This window comes from Orbicella faveolata, unplaced genomic scaffold (assembly GCF_042242905.1).
Source record: "Orbicella faveolata isolate gen_17 unplaced genomic scaffold, um_ofav_v1 contig_24, whole genome shotgun sequence".
NCBI classification, from domain to species: domain Eukaryota; kingdom Metazoa; phylum Cnidaria; class Anthozoa; order Scleractinia; family Merulinidae; genus Orbicella; species Orbicella faveolata.
In genome coordinates this window covers 17,668,977-17,692,395 of record NW_028301552.1, presented here as the reverse complement: position 1 = coordinate 17,692,395, position 23,419 = coordinate 17,668,977, and the positions used below count along the sequence as shown (strand labels likewise).

The window sequence follows — 23,419 nt, the reverse complement described above, 5'->3', positions numbered from 1 at the left end:
AACGGAAGTCGTTGAAGTACGGTTACGGTATGGTAGATGTGCATATAGCGAGCAAAATGATATAAACACAGAGCACTTATTTATTGTATCACTAAAAACAACGAAAACAGAAAGGAAAAAAAGCCAACATCCACCCGGAGTCGATCGCGGTTTCTTTGACATGCAGACTTGTCCACTACGCACTGTGCTAAGTGAACATTACATGGACGAAGCGGAAAAAACAAACATTATTACAACTAATTAAACCGCTGATAACTCAGCGTGCTCGAGTCTGTACGAGCGTTGTCTGTAGGTTAATTTGTCCTTCACCGAACAACTGTCAGTGAGTATATTTGGTATTCGTGGATTTTTCTGACGCTCGACAGTGCCTTTTTCAAAACTTAGAGGTCACGTGTTCATTCATCAACAAATAGAGTCGCAACGTTTGTTTTGAGGGAAGGTCTTCATGACTTGTTTCGCACCGGGGCTCTTCGCAAGCTACACACAACACAGGTAAGCTGAAACAAGGTGTTTTGTTCAAGAAGCTTGGTTTCGAAGAAATCGGAGTGAATCAACGTAGGAGTTGAAGGATACATTAGTTGTCGCGATCACCGACTGGATCTGGAGAGAGTTTAACATTCCACATTAGGCCGTTTGTGTTGGACCTTTTTGAACATGTTGAAAGAGAAGTTGTTGAGACACTTTCTCTTGTTATTTTTCCTTTGATCCCTTGATGAAAGACCAGGTGTCCAGCCTGAACGAGAAAGGAGTCAAAGCTGTAGTTTTGGCGCCAGAAAGTTCTGACAGGGAAATTAAGGATGCTTTTGAAGGTAAATACAACCTTGTGTTTACAAAGTCAGTGGGCTTTCAAGTGGGTTTTGAATACAGCTCGCGGATTTAAAGCAGCTTCCCGGACTTTAGAAAACAAAAGTGGTCAGCCACGGGCGATAAAATGACTACAAAAGCCGTCGTCAAAAACTCAAGCTTTCGCTTTAGCCTGAAGAATTAATTTGAACATGCTGTCACACAGCGAAGCACGTCTGCGAAATTTTGAACACTTTTTTACTTTTAGATAGTTTTTGTTTTTTTTGCCTCATCTTGAAAGAAAATTTATTGTTATTGAACTTCCTGTCATGTTTCTTTCATTTGGTTACCTTTCTTTGGGAATTTTAGGTTTAACAGTATTTTCTGCATATTTAATTTACGCGACCTACGCGGCTGTTTGTTTAGTTTATTCGCTTCGTCCAAATACTTTTTTTTGAGTTTTATCCATCTACTACAAAACTCCTCAGAAAAGAACTAGGTGGGCACTAATTTAGCACAGTTGAAATACGATTTATCTCAAAATAATTGGCTTTTTTTTGTCGTCTCTTTTATTTACAACTTTCACCTTTCTTTCACTATGCTGTATTATTTGTCGCACGCAAAGAAATCATCTCATTTCTTGTTTTTAAATTGTTGTTTAGATATGTCTTTTCGCCTTTATTTTCCGGTGTTTTCTCAAATGTTATCCGCTATAGTAAAAGAATGGAAATTTTGTTGTTTTCGGTTTCATTTTGTCCTTTAAAGTCAATGATTAACTCGTTTTTGCGTGTTCAATTTCTTCGGCTTTTGTCGTGCGGCAAAGAAAAAATATAATTTCTTGTTTTCTTATCAGTTTTAATACACCTCAACTTGAGTTCTTTTTGTTGATATACTTTAATATTTTGGCCCGTCATTTGTTCAACTTTAAATAAACGATGTCTTGAAATCTGATCTTATACATGGCTGTGGTTACTGGGCGTATGGTTTATTTTTCTGCTTACGCTCGCCCTGAAATATTTCAAAAAAACTCCAGGGAATTAGGGGTAGGCTGCGAATCATTACGTCACACCCATGTTTTCGCGCCAAAACTTACACAAATTTTAAATTCGAATCCGAGCAAGCGGAACAAGTCGACTTCACGTTATAGAAAAAGAACTCTACTTGGGGCAAGTCTATCTGGAGGCGTTCATGCAGGATGTTTTGGTCTAGGTAAGCGTTAACTTCGAATGGCTACCCTGGAACTGCAAACAATCGTGCCCCGTCCACACTACGCCGGAGAAATTTGAAAAGGCTGTTAATTACTCTGAAAACATAACCAATGTTTTCCGTCCACACTTCGTTGGAGAAATTTGAAAACGCAACAATCACCGGTCATCTTGGATTTGTGTTTAAGGAAATCGTGACGTCATCGTTTTGGAAAAGCTCCATTTTAAAAATATTTTCCGTCCACATTAAGACACAAGGCCGGCGATTTCAAATTCCTGAGGTTTGAACAGTGTTTTCGTTTGAAGAGTGCCCGTTTTCGTGGCGAATTATTGTGGACGGAAGAGCTACCCATAGAAATAAAGCTGCGTTTTCAAATTTCTCTGGTGTAGTGTGGACGAGGCCTCAGTATAGTTGTTTATCAAGTATTACAAATCAAACCTGGAGGTCAAAATAGCTAAAATTACGCACTGGTCGGTAAACACGCACTGAGTATCAGATAAGATCGACACTCTCCTGTGATATCACAAATTGTTCTTGCGGACAGACTGGTTGGTGGTTTCCACTGGAATGCTAGCGACCTCGTACCAAGAGTCTTCGTTCCCCTTGACCAGTGGTCGGGAAACGAACGACCCTAGAGAGATCCGATTTGAAGTCCGAAAATATCGAACTTCCAGTTGAATTGTGCCTAGCTCATAAACATGTGGCTCAATCGTGTCGCTTGTGTTTTTCTTTAGCGTGCAAGAGCACCTGTTTTTTTCTGCTCCTGTTTCACGCGCAAAAAAAAACCAAGAGCCAAAAAAACCGGATGCTCTCGCAGGCTAGTTTATCTTCCAATTATTTTCATTGTTTCTAAAGCCAATGAAACTTAAGGCTGCAATGGAGCTAGATATTCTTTGCTGTGGATACTCTAGACAACTTGTTCATTCTATATTCTTCACCATCGGCATACCTACATTGGTTACATGAGCTGGAAGTCTACTCCTCTCTTTTTGCTTAATTTTCTCTAATTTCCCTCGACAAAGGAAAATGACCCTCGTTTCCTGGTCGCCTTGTTGCAACTTGAGATGAAAATATCGCCTAGACTTTGCATTTCACGGAATCTTTACATCGGAAACTTCCATCGGAAATGTCATGAACGTGTCCTTGTACATGTACGTCCTTATAAGCAGAACCAGAAAATGCCATTTTGCAACAAAACCTACAACTCGTTTCTGTTCAGTTATCTCATTTGATGGAGAGAATGATTAATGTTTTCATTAAGACAGTATTGCCTTGATTTTTCAATATTTCCAATGTTTACTTTTCACCCACATTTACTGCCAACTATTTCTTGGTGAACCAGAAACAAAAATGATAAATGTTTGAAACACATGACATCGTCTACCCTTGTCAAATGTAATAGCATGATCGTTTCAATTGTAATGCCTTCTTATCCAAATGTTACTTTGTTTCTTTGGTACCTTATTAGGGAACACTGAACCACTGCTCGGACAAAAATGTACTCTAAATATGAAAATCAACCACAATATTCCCTCAACCAGATAATATTAAACATAATCCAAAAAATATTTTAATTCGTTTGTTCAATTCACGAGTTTGCTCACAGAAAACTTTGATTTAGTTTTGCTTGTGATCACATGTTAGTCTAGCTTTGTGGTAGGTTTGTGTTCTTATAGAGAAGTAAAGCAATTTCGTGAACCAAAATCTTCCTCATGTTAATGCCACAGGGAACATTCTGGTGACACGATGTACGACAGACCTTAAATACAAAGCATATGACTGTCGCTTTCGCCTGGTTTTTTTGGATTCACTTCGCGATCGGCTAAAGCTAGTACTAACGCGTGGGAGTAGGATCATGACAACAGTGGAATAATCAAAAGTTCTTACCTGCAATACCACGTTTGGAAATGTTCAACAACTAGAAGTATACTTGAGTTCATTGACGGTGACTGGATTTTCCAATAACAATTTCCTGAATAGTATGTTCTCATCACATTGATTTCTCCTGTAGTACCATTGAAGGTCCCTCCACAAGCTGTAAAATGAAATGCGCAACAATTACAAAATCGTTTCCCTCGTCTTCCTTGTATCATGAACAACATGTTCTCAAGAGTGACGCTCCATTGGAAGCCTTTACAACGGCGAAGGCTGAACAACGCGCTATTTTCGCTTACAAGTCTATTAATAATCTCTTTACACAACCTATCCAATTATAATACTAGATCTGAGCATAATATTCGGAAATCATCGGCTCATAGAAGATGGGGGCATTGGACCACTCTAAATTTTGCTGCAGATATATGGAACTCCTTAGGCCTTATGCTTAGAGAATCGCCAACCATAACGACATTTAAGAGTGGCCTTTCCAAAGCCGAACTTTAATTTTTCGTTTAATGTAGCAAGCATGATGCATAGTTTTTGGTCGTGGATACGCGAAACGTAGAAACGACTACAGTCGAACCTCCCAAAAGCGCTTACGGGAGATGGTCACTTACGAGAGCAAAGACCATACTGGGTCAAAATTTTGCTTCATTACTGGCATATGGTAACTCCAGAGACTTACCCAATGTTTTAAATGCTTTATTGATGTCGAAAGTCAATTTCGAGAAGAAATACTGTGCTTGCCATTGAGAAATATCAGTGTCTTGTACTATCCAGTATTGCGCTATTGTTGGAACATCTTATTATCCAATTTTCGCTCTATTATCTGTCAAGTGGTCGCTCACGGGAGGTTGAAAACAAAAGAAAAGTTCAAACTTTTGGCTCTAAAAGTGGTCGCGGTCGCTTACGAGAGGTGGTCGCTTACAAGAGATTCCAAATATAGTGATTTGACCCGAAAACTTTTGGCATTTTGGAAAACTGGTCGCTTACGAGAGGTGGTCGCAACCGGAGGCAAGGCGTGCATGAATTATTTTTTTGTGAATTAAAAGTCTCTGGAGGTACCAGCATTGTGATTAGGTTAATCCAACAAGTTTGGTTACAATATACAGCAAAAAAAGAATTTGTTTCACCTTAAAAAGTGTGATATCAAGACTAGTTTTATCAAGGTTTGATTTGGACAATTCGATCAGTAGCTTTGTTTGTAAGAACTTCAATGGAGCTTTTCCCGGCAAGTCAGCTAACAGTGAAAGCAGATTGGTGAGTAATTTTTGTGCACTCATTTCATAAAAAGAATTTATTTAATGCAATAGCATGGTCTTACTCTGTTGCCAGCATTGATCAGATTAATTATAGTTTCTTCGGTTTTGACATTCCAAGTAATATCGATTTTAAAAGCCATCTAAACGAGAGGATACTTTTGGATGTGAAACGACCAGACCTCAGAAAAGAAAGTATAAATTTTATAAGAGGCCTCGAAATCTGCAGAGTTGGGGAAGTTTTCTTGTCACATAACACTTCCCAACACCTTAGAGCCTTTTTGGTGACAAAAACAAGACTTACAGAAAAAGTAACTGTGAGAGACATAAAATTTACCTCTCTTAACCCTGCAATCTGTTTTAACAACATACCGTCCCATTTTGTAATCAACAATTTCATTGGTTCTCTGATAAAAAACCCCAATGTGATCGGTTTTCAATCGCCCTGGAAACATTACCCCTTCCTCCCAAACAGTGTTGATTTTCTTATTTCTAAGACAGATCACAGCACCTAAACAACTTAGCTACACCTAGCTACTTCTCAGGTATGCACTTAAACTAAAAGAAACAATATGTCAGCGACACATAATAAGCTTACAAATCCCAACAGGTGGAAGGCAGACAAGTGGGCCATTTACAAGCATGACCGAGGAGCTGAACTTGGGTTTACCGAGAAACAACTCCAACTAAGTGGTACTCAGTGGGAAGAGCGGGACTTAACCCGTGAACTCCGTATAATGTGGGCTAACTTTGGCTATGTATTGCACAGGCATAGATGATCACAAAACCAATACAACACAAACTAAAATCAGCAATTAAGTAATGGACAAATTAAGCATGTCTATACAGCTACCAACCTGTGCTCTCATATGTGGTACGCAAAGGACCCTCTCCAGCAGATGTGCGACCTGCAACTTTGATTTCATATCTCGTGGCCTCCATGAGACCTGTAATTCTCAATACTCGGGTACTTGCGTTCACTTTGACAGTGGTGAAGTTCTCGTAGGAACCATAACGTCTAAAATACACCACGTAGCCAAGAAGAACTCCATGAGTATCTTCTTCAGGTATAGGAGACCAGTTAATCTCGAGAGAGTTGGAACCACGATCGTATCCATACACCCGTGGAACATAACCAGGAACTAAACGACAAAGAAACATTTGGTTTGATGCAATTGTGAAACACAAAACTCTCTTATTGAAAAAAGAAAAACAATAGTTTGCAATTTGGGGGGTGGCAAGCGTTTATTCACAAAAATCTCTATAGCCACCATGGAATAATTAAGGTAAGTGGTAAAGAAGCAACTCATTTACGTTGATTGCTCGATACATGTACTACCAGCCTATATCAGTTGGTACTAAAATGATGTTTCAAGGCGAAGCATCAGTGTACCCTATCTACCCATGAATTTAACTTAAAACGCGCATATAACTCAACAACGCAAAAAGAGATCCTATTATTTTTTTTTTTTTTTTTAATTCTTAGAAAAAAAATAAAGAAATTTAGATTTTAATTTTTCAGGAGGTTATTAACGTGGTTAGCACATGGGGTTTCGAAGGTGATAAGGCAGGGGAAGCCTGCAACTCCGTTAAAAAACTCAACTAGCGGCTCGTTATTTACAAGGTTTTCTTGTGTTCTCTCAACATTACGCGTGGGTTTATTATGCCGGTAAACCCATAGAAAGAATGGTCCATATGCTTAAATATTTTTGCCAATTGCCCTCTTTATCTTCGGTTTTTTTCAGTTCGTGCTCACCGCTTTTACAAGAAAACAGGAACTACTTGCAGTTTAAAGGTAATAAGTTACAAATAACAAAATTACATACCGCCCTCTTTCGTACGTATGTCAGTTTTCTCGCTGCTTTTCAGTGTTGTTATATTAGTTACTCGATCTTTGAGGAGAGCAACAACTTTGACTTCGTAATTGCTGTAGGGTTTCAGATTGAGCACCACAGTATTGGAAGATGAAGCATTTTCTACACTCAACGGAAGAATGTCACTGCTACCTCTGAGTATGCAAACAGTTACATAACCACATATGTCAGTGGAATTTAAGCTACTGCTATTCAAAGGCAACCAACTGACATTGACTGTTGTAGAACTGATGTTGCCGACTGTGACATTCCAGTCATGTTGATAGGAAGCTAGAAAAACAACAAATATGAAACACGTTGTTAGTATAAGGAAGTAATTTGACCACAACGTCTTAGTTCAAAACACTGCAACCTTCAGCTGCTACACACACAGTTGCATATAAATTTCAACAAATTGCCAATCGATTATTTTGTGAAGATTTTCTTGTCACAGCTGTCATAAGACTACAAACCTACTGCTCCTCTTGTTGTAGAACAACTAATTCACCTTTTTCCCCTTCATTAATATTCTCTGAAATACCTGCCTTAGTATCTTTTTGTTGCTTGTCTTTTTTCTTAAATCAGCCCCCTTTTTTGCACGCGTGATATTTTGTCGCATCTAAGTAACAGGCAATTAATGGCTGGAGACAGAAGCGTCGGGCATTCCGAAGGCTTATATTACTTCCATTCCAAATAGTCTCTTCTGATTGGTCGAAAACCACATAAATTTTAAAGTAGCAAAATGTATTTTCTGCATTTTGTTTTGTGTTAAAAAGAGCAAATGAGACAGAAAACATTCACTTTTAATACTCCTGGTATATTGCTAGTCAAACGGTTAACTTACCATGTAAGCCCGTGTGGTTCATCACAAAGTACAAAGCCTTCAATGTCGTATAATAATTATAATAGTACACGTAAAGTCCGACATGGGCATAGCCTCCCGGAATGAGAATTGCAAAGGGTTCCTTTTTACCGCAAAGGTTGCTGCTTTGGCCCTTGTGAGTTGTAACATAACCATTCCTAAATACAGCAGGGAGAAACACACTATAAACGCTCTGAAATTGATGAATAAATTCAACTCGGCCTACAGTCTTGTATCATTTTGACAGGATATATTACTATTACACATTACGTCTTTAATTTTCAATGATAAATAATCAATTATGGCTGAAGTTTTCGTAGAAGATAGGTGCAGACAGCCCACAGGTAACGAGGCGAAAACCAGATAAAATATTTTGTGGTTTGCAAAACATTTACAAAAAATTTTGCTAAACCAGCAATCACAATGATTTATTAAGGAATTAAAAAAAGCCATAGCTGTTTATCTAGAGTAAACAAAACCCTTAGGAATATGACCAGATTAGGTTCATAAGTATGGAGTGTGATATACGCCTTATGAAAAAAAAACTGCTCTTCTTCTTCGACTAACTCTACAAGTAGCCCAGACGTACTGTTTGTGGAATAAATTTATAAAACCACGCGACTCATGACAATGACTTAAGGTCTGTCCAAACGGGAAAAGTTTGGCGACCGAGCATCATCAAACATGGTTTGGTGACCAAACATGCTGATGTTGAAGTGAGTGGCCAAACGGTTAAAACATGTTTGATCAAACACAGATCAAACTCCACACGCAAAGAACTATTGGCCACAAATTACCCAGCGTACCTTAGTCAGCACGAGATTTCAATGTGGCGGAACGTGAGACTTCGCAGGTTGGGATTCAAAGGTGCAAATTAAAGAAGAGTATAGCGGCTATAATCCTTCTTGAAATATTAGAGGAGGTAGTCACAAGGTTATTAGTGCTGCTGAACGACTGACACTGACAATACGATTTCTTGCCACTGGCGAGACTTACAGATCCTTGAGCTTCCAGTTCCGAATCTCAAAGTCGGCAATTTCTTACATTGTCAATGAGGTGTGTCAGGCCATAGAGAAGAATCTTGCGTCAAGGTACCTCAAGTTTCTTTCCACACTCGAAGAATGGGCCAACGTTGCATCTCAGTTTGAGCAGCGATGGAACTTTCCCAATTGTATTGGGGCCATCGCTGGTAAACACGTAGTTATCCAGCCACCTGCTAATGCTGGTTCTTATTATAATTACAAGCATACCAATTCGATTATTTTGATTGCTGCTGCTGGCCCGGACTATGAATACATTTATGCTGATGTGGGTACAAATGGGAGAATTTCAGATGGAGGAGTGTGGAACAAGCGTAGCCGATCCCAGGGAAGAGAAGACGGTAGTGTTTCTCTCCCTCCACCAAAGTGCCCTCCATATGGGGTGACCAAAGCACCTTATGTTTTTGTCGGTGATGATGCCTTTGCTCTGAAGAAAAACATGATGAAGCCGTATGACCAGAACACGCTCACCGTGGAAAAAAAGAATTTTTAACTACAGACACAGCCGGGCACGAAGGATATCTGAGAACCTGTTTGGAATTATTGCAAACAGATGGCGTGTATTTAGAACTGTCCTTCAACTGGCACCAAGTTCCACTGAATCATTGGTAAGGCAGCACTAGTACTACATAACTACCTCAGAAAGAGTTCATCGAGAAATGTCTACTGCCCCCAAGGACTCCTGGACACTGAGTCAAGGAGTGGAGAGGTGACAAATGGACTTTGGAGGCAAGAGGGCACATCAGAGTCATTTCTGTCTCTGTCTGTCCCAATTACTGGACACAATGCAACAAATGATGCAAAACTGGTCAGATACCTTCAAGGATTACTTTGTAAATGAAGGGGCTGTCGAATGGCAGTCGAACATGATTTGAACATGATTGAAAATAAAAGCACAGCAGTTTGAATTTGTGGCTATGTGCGAGGCAGCCTAACTTAGGAAAGGAAACAAGTTGTTGCCTTTAAGTGTTGATTTATTCTGACTCAGTCACTCTACAGCTTCTGTGACTGATAACGACTGATAAGGAATAGATTGCATGCACCATAGAACATGATAAGAGCACTTAAAGATTTATTAAGTCTTTAAGGGGAGGGAAGATGTTGAGGGAGGAGGTTCCATTGTGCATGTATATTACCTGCTGTATACACAAAGTTTCCAGTTTAAAGAAAGCAAAACAAATATCAGTTTCATGAAACTATGTTTAATTGATTTTACAAATTGCCATTGAAAAAAACCTATCAGAATAACATAACAAAATGCTAATGATTTTATTAACTCCAAAATATATCAAATGTCACAATAAGTAGACTTTTATATCTGGATAGAATCCCAGACCAAATGATGCTCAACATTAACATTACATTGAAGGCTACAATGCCCAATTCTCGTCTCCACCAGTAAAACAAAACTCATCCTTTCAAATAATTATATTTTATAACTACATTTAAGAAAAGGCTTGGACTAATTCAAGTCAGGCCTCAGCATTAAAAATGCCCGTGAAAATGTGGAAAAATAGATTATTTGGAATATTCTGATCAATAAATAATGTTGAAAGTAGTGAAAAAAGGTTCTTATGTTCTACTAAATATATATTGATAATGATATTTCATTTTTATGCTATTTTATATCTGACCAAAGTCAACAGCTATTTGTACCAAACAGTAACAAACTTATATGTTCCCTAATTCTCTCTCAAAAATATTTAACTTAGTCAATATTACTGAATAACTGGGATAAACAGCAACAGGAACCTTTGAAATGTAATGTAGTAATTCAATGTCTGAGAAATTATGGTATTGTGGAGCCTGGCTTTGTAGCATTCCCATGTAGAAGCCTTGACTGCAATCACTTGAGGAGTACTGCATGGAATTACCAGTATGACGAGGGAAAGCTGGTGACTGGGAATGGTCACCCGTTTCCAGTTCAAATATGATATCATTTATTCCTTTCTCGGCTATCTGCCTTGTTCTTCTGTCGAAGGAAGCTAACTTTTCTGCAATGTGCATTGGGAAATGACACTGTTTCTTCTCTTAAGACTGCATAGGTTCTTTAAGAACATACAGGCATCTGTCAAGCAACGCGCGCCTTTTTGACGTGAGTTCTTGTTCAGTTCTTCTCTTGGGTAACTTTGCTCGTGTAGTTTGTAACTCGTTTTCCTGGTTTTCCGTGTCGTTTTGTACATCTTCTATTTGTATTGTATCAGGACTTACATACGATTGCCTATCTGCTGAAGCTTGTAAACTGTCTTTGCTTTTCCCAGCTTTGATGACAGGCATTAGGAACTGGAGTTTGTCCCAGTAAATCCAGGTGGATTTGTAATTTCCTCTGACTCCCTGTCCTGATATCTTTTGGTTCGCCTTGGCCACTTCACGACCGAGCTGCGATCTCCGCCCAATGATCTTGTATTTTATGTCCGCTATGGGAATGTCAAGTTCTTCTTGCATCGTCTCGTATGCTTTATCTCGCATATCTTTTAAGTGATATTCCTTTGAAAATACATCCCATAGGCATGCATTTTGTTCCAATAGATCGATCAAAAGATCCGTTTCTTCGTCGTTCCATTTCCTTGCCTTTCCTTTGCTTTACTTTCGTTTAAGACTCGGCGTTTCTTCAGTAACTATCTCCCTATGTTCAACAACGTCCACCAAAGCTTCTTCTTAGTTCGCCATTTTCAAAATACTGAACGAGCGACGTACGCAAACAAGACGCGGTATCTATGGATACAAGCCGCTGAGCAAGCGTGGTACGCATGCGCGCACCAAACATGTTTAATGCGGCTGTCCAAACGAACAAAACATCGTCCATCAAACACGACAACAAAAGAAATGTTTCGAGTTGTTTGATCGAATGTTTGATGACCTTCAAATTTTATCAAACACGAACAAACACGATCAAACAGCACCAAACAATGTGGCCAAACGATAAAATGTTTGGTCACCAAACAATGTTTGATGGTGTTTAGTCGCCAAACATTTCCCGTTTGGACAGGCCTTTACCATTTGGAGGAAAGCAAATCATCGATAATAAAGTTCATGGCGGAGCTAATAGGTCAAGCAAATTTGGTGATAAATTAGTGGTTCTCGGGCAGTTGCGATGGGTTTTGGAAGCCAGCGACCAATATACAGGAAATCACGGAATACATAGTTCAGCTGATCGCAATTTGGAGCAGATCCGTAGATTATTCGAGAATTTATTGGGCTTCGAGTCGAGTTGGCCTTATAGCCAGCCTTAAATTCTTTTATAATGGATAATACCTCTGATAGCAAAATGGGAACAAATTCCGTTTACATCCTCTTCCAGTGTTACGTGCATAGGCGACATCCTTCGACCAACTTTCGACATGCCATCTGTCGACATGCTATTTAAACGGCTGGAAGACCGTTTAACGGTGAAACTGGCAATTCTTCCGGTTATTAGCGGACGAAATAACAAACAAATGTTAATTACTGACCTCAAATGGCTGAAGAAGATTGTGGACTTTGCTCGTTTCCAGATTTACGGGATAATTAAAACGACATTGCGTGTAATCGATCGGCTCTCAGTAGTGACTTTCGGTAGAATTAGCTAGGCCGCTACTGCGTTTAGTAAAACAGTCGATTTAGCTCTCACAGAATGACTTCATAATACTCCTTACCTTAGTTTGATGCCAAATAAATTTTTCTTTCATGACTAAAAGTCGAGTTCGACCGTAAAGAAGTCCGTTGTGTTTACATTTTTGACGTGGGCCAGGTTACTTAGCATGTCGAAAGATGGCGTGTAAAAGTTGCTGTACGGCTTTCTCCCAGGCCTTCACGGTCAGCTGATTTCGGTGAAGTATCCTAAACGAACGGCCCGAAGTAGCGTAGACAATAACAGAGTATGCATGCGTTTAGATCAGTTACTGATTTTGGCTAAACTTCAGGGATTCCAATTCCTGGTCTTCCGTAAATGTTTATGTACAGCAGGAAACCGAAGGTGCTAATTTACTCGATCCACTTTGCTATCCGGACAACTTCAATCATTCTCACTAAATAACTCAGTCGGAGAAAAGGCTGATTACTGTAACTTGTTGGAATGGGAAACAAGCAAGTTTGCCGCATTTTAGTACGAAGGAGCAACTTTCTTAGAACATACGGTTGGAACAATTATTATGCTTGTACCTGTAACACAAACTTTTTTATTTGACATGCACCTCAACTGGAAGCCTAAGCGACAAATTCTATAAAGTTTCGAACATTAACTGGTTGTGACCTATAAACTATGTTCAACTATGGAATGTTTTGATAGTATCGACCCTTTTGAACCGAAAGCTGGAAGAATATTTCGCTCCTATACGAATATGACTTTACAAATCTGTTGAAATATCTCGGTGTTTTACGGAGTTTAGTTCCGTAGTAACGCTTGTCCGATTGCTTTTCCCCACCTCCTCCCCGTGGCCTGGCCGCTTGTTTTAGACCTTAGAAGCCTGTGTCTGCGTTTTGGTTGCCCTCACCTTTGCTGGACAAAATCTTTATTTGTGAAGTAAGACAATATAAGTCCCTTGATAAAATTTTGTAATGAGGTGGCTATGGGCCTTTGCTCATAGCTGTACATTATTTCAATTTACATAAACAATTAAAGGGGCTATGAGCCTTTGGCTCATAGCCATTTTTCAACAATTCAACACGTTTTTTGTTTATTTATTGTTTATCCTCTGGTCCAGTAAACAGAGCGCGGGAAATACAGCACTCATCATTATCATTTGTTTCAGAAAATTTGACGACATAAATGTTATGGTTCGGTTGTTTATAAATTCATTCCACATACAGTAGGTCTGGGCTGCCTCTGGTAACACAACCACATGGAAGTAAGTTCATAACAATAATGGAATGATCCAAAGTTCTTACCAGCAATACTGCATTTGGAAACGTTGAACAACAAGAAGCACGCTTGAGTTCACTAAAGGTGAATGGATTTCCCAGATACAATATCCTGAATAGTATGAGGTTATTACATTGATTTCACTTGTTGTACCATTGAAGGTCTGTCCACAAGCTGTAAAATTGAATATATACAGAAATTACAAAACGTTTTGCCTGGTCGTCCTTGCTGATAAAACAGATTTAGTCAACTAGCCCTTCCATATCAAATCTGCTGTGACATCCAATTGTCCCTTTTTTTTTTTTCAATTGATCCGATTTTACCCAGGCACCTTAATTAAATCAAGCCTTTTGGGTGAGACTACAAATTAATACGACATTGAACATTTTAAGTAAGTGTTTGTTCTCACAGGATTGTTGTGCTTAATTGATTGAATAATGTCTTGAAAGAGGCCGAAAGAAGACCCTTCAGGTTACACAAAACTGCGGTGTTTTAAATCCCACAAGATTGGCCAAGACCATAGCCCGAAAAAAAGCACCAAATTTGCCTATGTAAGTAAACCTGTAGTGTTGTACTGTGCAATAGCTAAGCAAGTAAGCTTGTGACAATCAGTATCAACACATCAAGCTTGTAGTTTTTCACTGGATAAGAAAAACACACCGTTCAAGTGCTTCAAGACTGCTATTTAGGAAATCGTTCATTGATAAACACAACAGTTAGCTACCAACCTGTGCTCACATATCTGGTACGCAAAGGACCCTCGCCAACAGATGTACGACCTGCAACTTTGATTTCATATCTCGTGGCCTCCATGAGACCTGTAATCCTCAATACTCGGGTACTTGCGTTCACCTTGACAGTGGTGAAGTTCTCGTAGGAACCATAACGTCTGAAATACACCACGTAGCCAAGAAGAACTCCATGAGTATCTTCTTCAGGTATAGGAGACCAGTTAATCTCGAGAGAGTTGGGACCAAGATTATATCCGTACACCCGTGGAACATAACCAGGAACTAAACGACAAAAAAACACCAGTTTCATGGTATTATGATATTTAATGCTACTATTAAAATTAAAAAATAACTGAGACACTACGCTCTCCCTGGTTGCTCAACAGAGTTGCCAAATCTGTTTTCTATTGTATTGGTAAAGGGCGGCACTACGCGAGAGCTTAAAGCTCTGAACACTAGCGAGAACGTAATAACAATTTCTGCTTTTACTGGCCGACAATAATATCAACAACATGAATATTTTTTAATCAACATTTACATGGAGATTTGCAAGGAAAAACAGCACCAGAAATTGGTCAAGCCATACAATACGTGATCTTTTTCTCATGGCAAAAATTTTACGCACATTCCGTTTACGCTCGAGTTTAGAAGAAAGTCTTAAGAGCGACTCTCTATAGGGACCGTGTGAGATTGAAAAAATATGGCGCAAGGTTGGAAAAAGGACCCCTTGATATTTCGTCCAGAGATAACCTATGGTATGCTAAGAATCGTGATATAAGTCTTAGGTTCTAGAGTTTTTACATTTTTGAGAAAATTACGAAAAACCGTCGACAACCCGTGAAGCCGAAAATGACAGAAATGAGGTCAAATTTCATGATTAGATAATCGAACTCGCGTGAAGGCGCATAGCAAATTATGGCTTTCCTCAGTTTAAAATTTTATTTAGGAGGTATTGCTAAGCTGCCTTGATGCTAGTTTAGAGTTACAGTTGTAATTCCGAATTCCTGGAGACCAAGGGAAGAGAACCGAAATTTTTAGACTTTGAAAATCAAAAATTTCATACCGTTTTCAAACATCTCTAAACATACTCGGTGTTATGTAGAATTCTTTCAAAATTCAATTCTAGCAAGTGGAAGAGCTGTTTTTAGTTTATAGGTTAGCTCTGGGCGAAATATCAAGGGGTCCATTTTTCCGACCTTGTGCCGCGTCTCTCGCGGTGGTTAGGGGGAGTGGCTCTTAAGGTTACGGTATACCTTCAGGGGTGTCTCACGTGCAAGCGATGTAGTGAGTCTAAGCGGTAGATACCTAAGCCCCTATATCAAATTAAAGCTTACAGAGCTGGCTATCAAACTATTCCAACAGTTTTGAAATAAAATGAATTGTCGAATTTTTCACGACAACCAAATGTGAGTGCCCGAATCACCTTTCGAGAGCTACAAGTCAAAGCAATTTTTGTTTTTTGCCAATTTCATTTTTTTCTCGGTTTCAGGGCCCAAAGCGCTTTAAAAAGATGTCTGCGTTTTGCCATATTCAATTGCAGTAAAAAGTTACAGAACATTTTCGAAATAGGATTTAAAAAATGTAGAGTGATCGTACAAAAATCGCTCTCGAAGAAAAAATATTTCGAAATTAACAATTCGCGACACGTGTTTGTAGTTTACATGTTAAACTAGCTACTGTCCAAATTTGAGGGCAATTGAACAAATTCCCTTTGAGTTTTAACTCTTTAAAGTTTACTAACGTTAATAACGTCTTGGTGAATAGAATCTCCAAAAAAACCCTTATGTTTTGCAATGCGCTCAAGGCGCCAAAAGCAGAGAGATAATTTTTCTGTAGCTCGGTTTTTCTTGAAGCTGGTCACTCTGGGAAAATGGGGAAGACGAAAAAGGATACGAACGCTAGAGTGGTTAGGCGAAGAAAACAGATAAAAGAAAGTGCGGTGGAGCAACTGTGCGTGGTCAACTGTGCATGGACAATATTTCAATGGGTCTCAAAGAGTCCAACAATTTGTCGATATCGGATTTATCGGAGTCTTTGTCAACATCCTGTTATTGCTGTCAAGTTCCCAAATTTTTACATAACCTTTCTTTTCTCTTCCCTCACCTTACACGATAGCTATAGCTTCATCTGCGTGGCGAACTTTCGCATCTTCACTCATTGATGTATTTTCACTCGTTGTTCGCTGCTTTCGCTTTTTCGAGCTGGTCCATGTTTTTAACGTGGTCTACCTTTACTTATAACTTAACAGAATTACATCTAATACCAAAAACGCTTGGTAGTCAGAACAACAAAGCTGATCAACTGATGAGTAGTCAATTCGTGACATCCGTACGGGTATTTCCCGCGAAAATCGTCTCGGTTGATTGCATACGCGCCAAAGGGCTGTCACCCAAGATGTAAACTTTTACTTCCAACGAAAACGTAAAACCGCCATTTCTCTGCCAATATTTAGTCTTTTTTCAAAAAATTTTTTCAGGAATTAGAGATTATTCTTCGACCACTACTTTGACCCAAAAATCCAAACTTGAAGAAAATTGCCGACCTGAAGGTATACTGTAACCTTAAGCACTTTCGGTGTTTAGCGAATTCTGTGGACGACAAAGTGGACGTTCTTCCCATAGCTGCGAATAGCTGCTGACTTACAAGCTTTCGTCGTGTTCTCCCAACTACCCGTGTGGTTTTATTACGCTGGTAAACTCATAGAAAGAGCGGTCTACTGGTTAAAGAAAAAATATATAGGAGGCGTTTAGGTCAAAACATTCGTTATAGGTAGGTTCCACTTCTTGGTTAAAATTCTTATAACTCAACAGTGGTATGGGGAAACCCAATTTTAACGTGCTAAATAGTATTTTGAAAGTTGCAGGTAAATTTTATTGGCAATGTTTCTCATTTGTTCTTTGCATTTCTGACGTAAGTACTTAATATCTCACCGCAGAAATAATCTTCATTGAGAAGATTTTGGCACGAATTTCTCCATATTTTAATACTGTAAAAACCCGCATAAATTAAAAGAACACGTATTTTGGGGTTTCAGGCTGATTTTGTTCTTATATATCGAGTGTTTTCTGCAAAATCAGTCTGAAAATGTTCTTAAGGTGTTCTTAAAATTGTTTCTAAAACTTAAATACTGCATAGATTACCAACAGATGAAATCAATGTGCAAGCACAACATTTTAATTAATTAATGGATAAGACATACAGTATACAGTGTTGATCTACTCAGTACTGTACTTAGTACTGTACCCTAGTAGGTTATTCTAATCTAACTGGCAGAAAATTTTTTTATATAAGAAAAATTTTCATCTTTCGGGCTGAATGTGTTCTTATGTATATGGTACTTTTTTGACCAAATTTCAGCCTGAGTGTTCTTAATCCACTTGTTCTTTTATGCGGGTTTTTACCGTAGCGCATTTCCCGAAGGTGTCCGCTTAATACACGTTTGACTGCACTCGATTAGATAGATTAGATTAGATTAGATACTAAAAATCAAAAAATTGATGAGTTGTATTAAATTTAGAATGATTAAAGCCAGACTGAAGAATTCAGGAGAAATCGGGCAATCAATTTGGTTATAATTTATACGGTACTGTAAATAATTAGAGCATTTTTACTCAAGTGGCCAGCACCCATGCAAAATAATTGGGAGAAATTGACGTGTTTATATGAGAGGAGATTTCAACTCCCCCAGGATTGGTGCGGTGCACCAACCTGGCCGCCCTTTCGCTGTTTTGAAACATCAATATGGCTGTCGTGACGTCATGTGAAAACGCTACCTATGGACATGGAGAAATGATATGTAAAATGGTTGATGAAGAAGAAAAGACTTTGCACAGGGCTGCGAGTTTTGCAGAACCGCAGATTTCCTTTCCTTCTTCTTGTGTTTTTGCTTGTGGCATCTATCAAAATTTTTAAAATCTGAGTTTTGGCTGTATTTTTTTCCAGTTCATAACAAATAGACTTTAATTTTTCTTTCCGATAACCTTTTGTCCAATAGGAAAAAACTGGGTAAACTTTAAAGACTGCCTAAGAGGTTTCCTTCGTCAACAATGTAACCAAAATAGATAGATTCATCCAATGATGAGCGGTAAACAAATCAGACGAAGCGCCGATTTTTAGTTTGGCTGTGTATGTTGATAATATTACTTTTTAACGAGTTGGGAAGAAATAATTCACTCGCCCGGTCCCTCGGTCAATCAGTTGAGTATTTGCTGGGTTGAAAACAATTATGTAGTGGTGATTCCGCTGACCAAGGTATTTCGCGAGAAGGCCGACCATCGTGAACTGAATGGCTGCCAAAGCGATGAACTGATTGGAGTCGAACAAGGAGTCAAATTAACAAATTGACGTCAGTTTTTTATGCGTCTGTCCTTTTATTAACAAATAAAGAAGCCTCGACTGTGCTCTGTTCTGTTGTAAAGCACGCAGGAAGCGGTAGAGCACGAAAGAAGTGTAGGGGAAAACACGAGACGTAGTCGAGTGTTTTTCCCTACTTCTTGAGTGCTCTACCGCTTCCTAAGTGCTTTACAACAGAACAGAGCACAGTCGAAGCTTCTTTATTTGTTTTATGATAAAGAATCCGATATTTTCCCCACGAATTTGGCTGAATTTTCAAACCAAACTTTATTTTCCAAACGAGCAAAAGTGGCGTCAGCCGTGAACTGTTCTCTGATAAAGCACGCTAAAATAAGCCAATCACAGTCCTTGTTAGAATTGTTCAAATAATTTGATTGGCTAACGAAGTGACAGCTGTCAGTCACAAACTGGCCTTCAGCTAAGCTTTCAGTTTCGAGTAGTTTGAGCGGCTTTCGAGAGAAGAACGATGCCTTCGAAGTTCGCTTTTAAGTTAAATTTTAAATACGGATCTAAAGGCAGGTGAAGGTTTATAGTCCAGAGGAATCCGGCCGTATTGTGGCCCATGAAAACGTGCACTTTTCCAGTGGAAATTACGAAACGTGGAGCTCAAAGCCCGCGGATGAAAATGCAAAATGCCGAGTTGAATTTGAACGGAGCTGCAGTTATTTACGGCTTGTAGCCGCATGCAGCAAGATTGCCCGAACTAGCGTAAAAGTTAGAAAGACTAAACGGCTCCCACTGGTTCTACTCCGAGCACAGAAGAGAATATCAGAGCAAGCTTTGCACTGACCACTCGTCGGTTCACTTCGCTGAGATGACCAGAGAACGAGCATTACTACACTACATGTAAGTGTTGTTTGAGCAATTGAGAATTTTTACAAAAATAAAGCTTCTCATCGTAAACAGAGACAGTTCAGTTGTCGTTTTCTGTCGTTGTTTTACTTCTTACGTATAATTTCTGCCTTCGTAACAAATATAATGTCTTTTATCGAAGCACTGTTTAGGTTCAGAATTTGTTTATTTCGCTACGTGTTTTGTCGGCGGGAATCTAGCAAAACTTCTTATTTTAGTACAGTTTTAACACTACTGTTGCTAACAATGGTCTCTGTGAGCCATATTTACTACAGACAAATAGTTCGTTTCCATTGCGTTTGTCTGAATCACAGGGGATGTTTAATTTGGGTCAAATTTGTCAAAATTCCGAAGCAAAAATTTGAAAGCTAACTTACCGTCATCAACCCGTGCTCTGTTCTCTGATAAAGCACGCTCTTTCAGCCAATCAGAGCGCGCGTTATATGGAAACTTTATTATAATTGATAATAAATTGCATCATAACATTGTCAAAGTGGCTGTGGAACCACGAGCCGCAGACGAGTGGTTCCGCAGTAAATTTTGACAATGTTATGACGAAATTTATCATCAATAAGAGGACAGACGTATAAAAACCTGACGTCAATTTGTTTTTCACAATAACAAGACCCCAAAATGGTCAGATGCCGGGAATAAATGAGGGGAAAAGACGCCGTAAATTTGCCGCGAACAAAGATAAGTGAATTTTATTCAAAATGACGCGAACATTGTCAATAGCTTTTCTCGCTTTTTGATTGGCTACTTAAAAAAGTCCACAAAATCTCATTGGTTTAAAAGTGGACAGTTTGAAAACTTGCATAAACTTGAAAACGTGCATAAATTAAAATTTTATCCCTCTGTACTCTTATTGATGATAAAAATGAGCCAATCAGCGCGCAAGAAATTAGACAGTTATTGTAAAACAAGTGCTTCCAAATTAAAGGCTATTAGATATAAAACAAAGATGGGTATATAATTCGATCCATCGACTTCTCTGACAGCGGCTTTTAACCGAAACTTTCACGCTCGAGAGATGTTTTTCCTTTATAATTACATTAGTTTATGGCTTGAACATTTTTATTTTCCAATACTTATAAAAGCGTAAAGCATCGGCTAGTAGCTCCAAGGAAAGCAAAAGCCCTCTAAGAGGACACGTGGTTACTGGACAGTGTATAACCACAATGGTCCAAAAAAGAGTTGCGGAGTTTTAATTTTATCACAAATTATTGTTTCAAAATTTGAGTGCTTGATATATATGTTCTCTGCATCATTGTGAGCAACATTAGGGACATAACGATGCGAGGACGGGAACGACACAGGACTGGGAAACTTTCGCGATTCCCTTCTTTTAGCCAAAGCCAAAATGCTTCAGATGTGCCAGAGTTTTCGTATACGACGGCTATGTCAATACCTGGAGCTTGACAAAAGCTTTCCAAAAAACCAATGACCTCATTTAGAGATGGTAGAAATCTTATCCTATTAAACTTAAACGATGGTTAACAGGGCACGAGACGACGCTAAATTTTCTTCTTTACATATATGAAGCAAACATCTCTGATCTGATCTGTCAGTATTTAAATGGCATTTGACACCCTTCTGCGCATGTGCGGCAATTTGATTTCTTATCCGACGGAACAGTGTTCAAAGTTGTGAGGCGTGTGAAAACAGTAATACTGATATTGAAGATTTGCTTAGTCATCAATGAAAGATTAATATTTTTTACAACGGCATATTCTTTGTTTTAAGTTGAATACCGTCGAGAATACGATGACAATCTTACCGACTCGCTTGGAAAGGACAGGCTTACCTGATGCAGAAGAAGAAGATGCAGCGACAGACGTCGGCGAGGGCCGAATGGCTGACGACGGTGGCCAGTGTTTCGAGATGACTGTTAGATGGGATTCTCTCAAGAAACTTGTTCCATTTATGGACTCTAAATTAGCAAATGAAAAGCTAACAGTAACCATGGGTTATATCTTTCTTTAAAACAGACACATCTAGGTAACCATTTAAAAAAAAAAAAAAAAAAACATCCTGTTTCTTGAGGATCCTAATTAGCGTTTTCTATCAGCTTTATACCAGTCTTCCCTTAGTCGAAATAATATCAAAATAACACCCCAATTATTCGGAATAGATTAATTAAAGGTTGTTATTGTGTTTTTAGGGCAATCGATATTACCATGGAAACGGTACATGAAAGGATTTAAAATCGGTAGAGCTTAAACTTTGTGAAAGCCAGGGATTTGCAATAAAAGAACCAATACCAAAATCTTAAACTATGGTCTTAGCAAGTAAAATACGCAAGAATAAAAAATCTGTTCGTTTGATTTGGCGTAAAGTTCAAAACATTTTAAACCATACTTTTTGCGTAATAATGGTGAATAGTCCAAATGGTGAACGCTATTTTGGTCACAGTTGTTTTCAAAATACTAGGTATGTGTCATGTAGCTATTTCTTGATTTCCGAACAAGAAAAAGAGAGTTTTCATTAAGCAGACCAGTATTGATTTCATCTCAACAAGATAACATCACGACTCTTCGTCGATCCTGTCACCAGTTGGGCAGAAACACTGTTTTGAAGGATGACGAACAAGTCTCTCCTTTCGCGCCATCCTCTTTTGCGCACGACACCTTACTTCAACGTGTAGATTTTAAAGTGTATTTGACACAAATTTTTTTTTTAGGTATTTTCCTTCCTTGATATATGTAATAAACGAATAATGTTTTGATGATGCAAAAAAAATAATTTGGATGATTTTTTGCGGCCGAAATACAGCTAATTTCCCTATAAAAGTGTCCGGGAAAGTAGGGACGAGAATTGTGTTTGTGACGTCACAGTGTTTGATAACGTTGCTGTCAAGAGAAGCCGCCTTGTCATTTCTCTTGCACACGGCTTCAAATGTGCGAGTGATTTGCTAGCTAGTAACGTTAATTTTCGACCCGTCTCATGCTTCAAACGTTTCCCTTCGCTTTCAGCCATATTAGTTTGTTTATCAAACACAGTGACGTCACAGACGTAAACCATTTGACATTTCGGCCGCGCGATCTCTGGGACAATTTCAACATGGAAGTAGCGTGTATTTTGAACGAAAAAAAGGGGTTTCAAAATATTCTCACCATCTAAAAACTTAACAATCGTTTTTCTAACATTATTAACGACCAGAATCAGCGGGGAAAAAAATTGTGTCATATACACTTTAGTAAAATAAAAAGATTTAGCCAAGCCTAAAAGCGGAGCTCCTGAGCGGGGTTGTTCGAAGCCAGATTAAGGTAACCCAGGATAAGCGAGAATTTTGATTTGAGTTTTGTAACTTAACGGTGAGGTTTTCTGTTTATGTTGTTTGGCCTTCTGTTTTGAGTTTGAATAATCTCAAGGTCCTCAAAATAAACAAAAGAAAACAGTGAGAAACATTTATATACAAGAAAAATTTATACTGACTTTATAATGACTTTTATAGCCCTGGGTTAGCATTAACCGGATTCTAGACAACCTGGCCCTGTTTACCTCAATTTAACCCGACAGGAGCCCGCTATCCAATCGAAAAAAAAAACGGCACTTGGTCAGCGGTCAACTTTAAAAAACACGTGGCCTCGATGAGCTCTAAACTTGAGCCAGCGATATGGACACGTGATACTGGTCGCCAGATACCTTGTTTAGACAGGTGACAATCGACTATAACATGGATCTCCAATATCAAAAAAGGACGGTGTAAACGAAGGGTGCATGTCTCTGTCAACCTATTAGCTGGAGTATGGCCGCCATCTT

The 23,419-nt window shown here is 38.8% G+C and overlaps 1 protein-coding gene across 1 annotated transcript in view; it reads right to left on the bottom strand.

Moving 5' to 3' along the window:
• The window catches only part of LOC149110692 (uncharacterized), a 148,908-nt gene that overhangs the window by 110,749 nt on the left and 14,740 nt on the right, over nt 1-23,419 (bottom strand). Inside the window, exons 3-9 of the mRNA XM_089292104.1 lie at nt 21,462-21,587; nt 14,450-14,734; nt 13,748-13,895; nt 7,824-7,999; nt 6,953-7,270; nt 5,984-6,268; nt 3,877-4,024 (exon numbers count right to left, since the gene is read on the bottom strand). Of these exons, the coding sequence (XP_089148230.1) occupies nt 3,877-4,024; nt 5,984-6,268; nt 6,953-7,270; nt 7,824-7,999; nt 13,748-13,895; nt 14,450-14,734; nt 21,462-21,587 (1,486 nt within the window). The remainder of the gene's footprint in view (nt 1-3,876; nt 4,025-5,983; nt 6,269-6,952; nt 7,271-7,823; nt 8,000-13,747; nt 13,896-14,449; nt 14,735-21,461; nt 21,588-23,419) is intronic.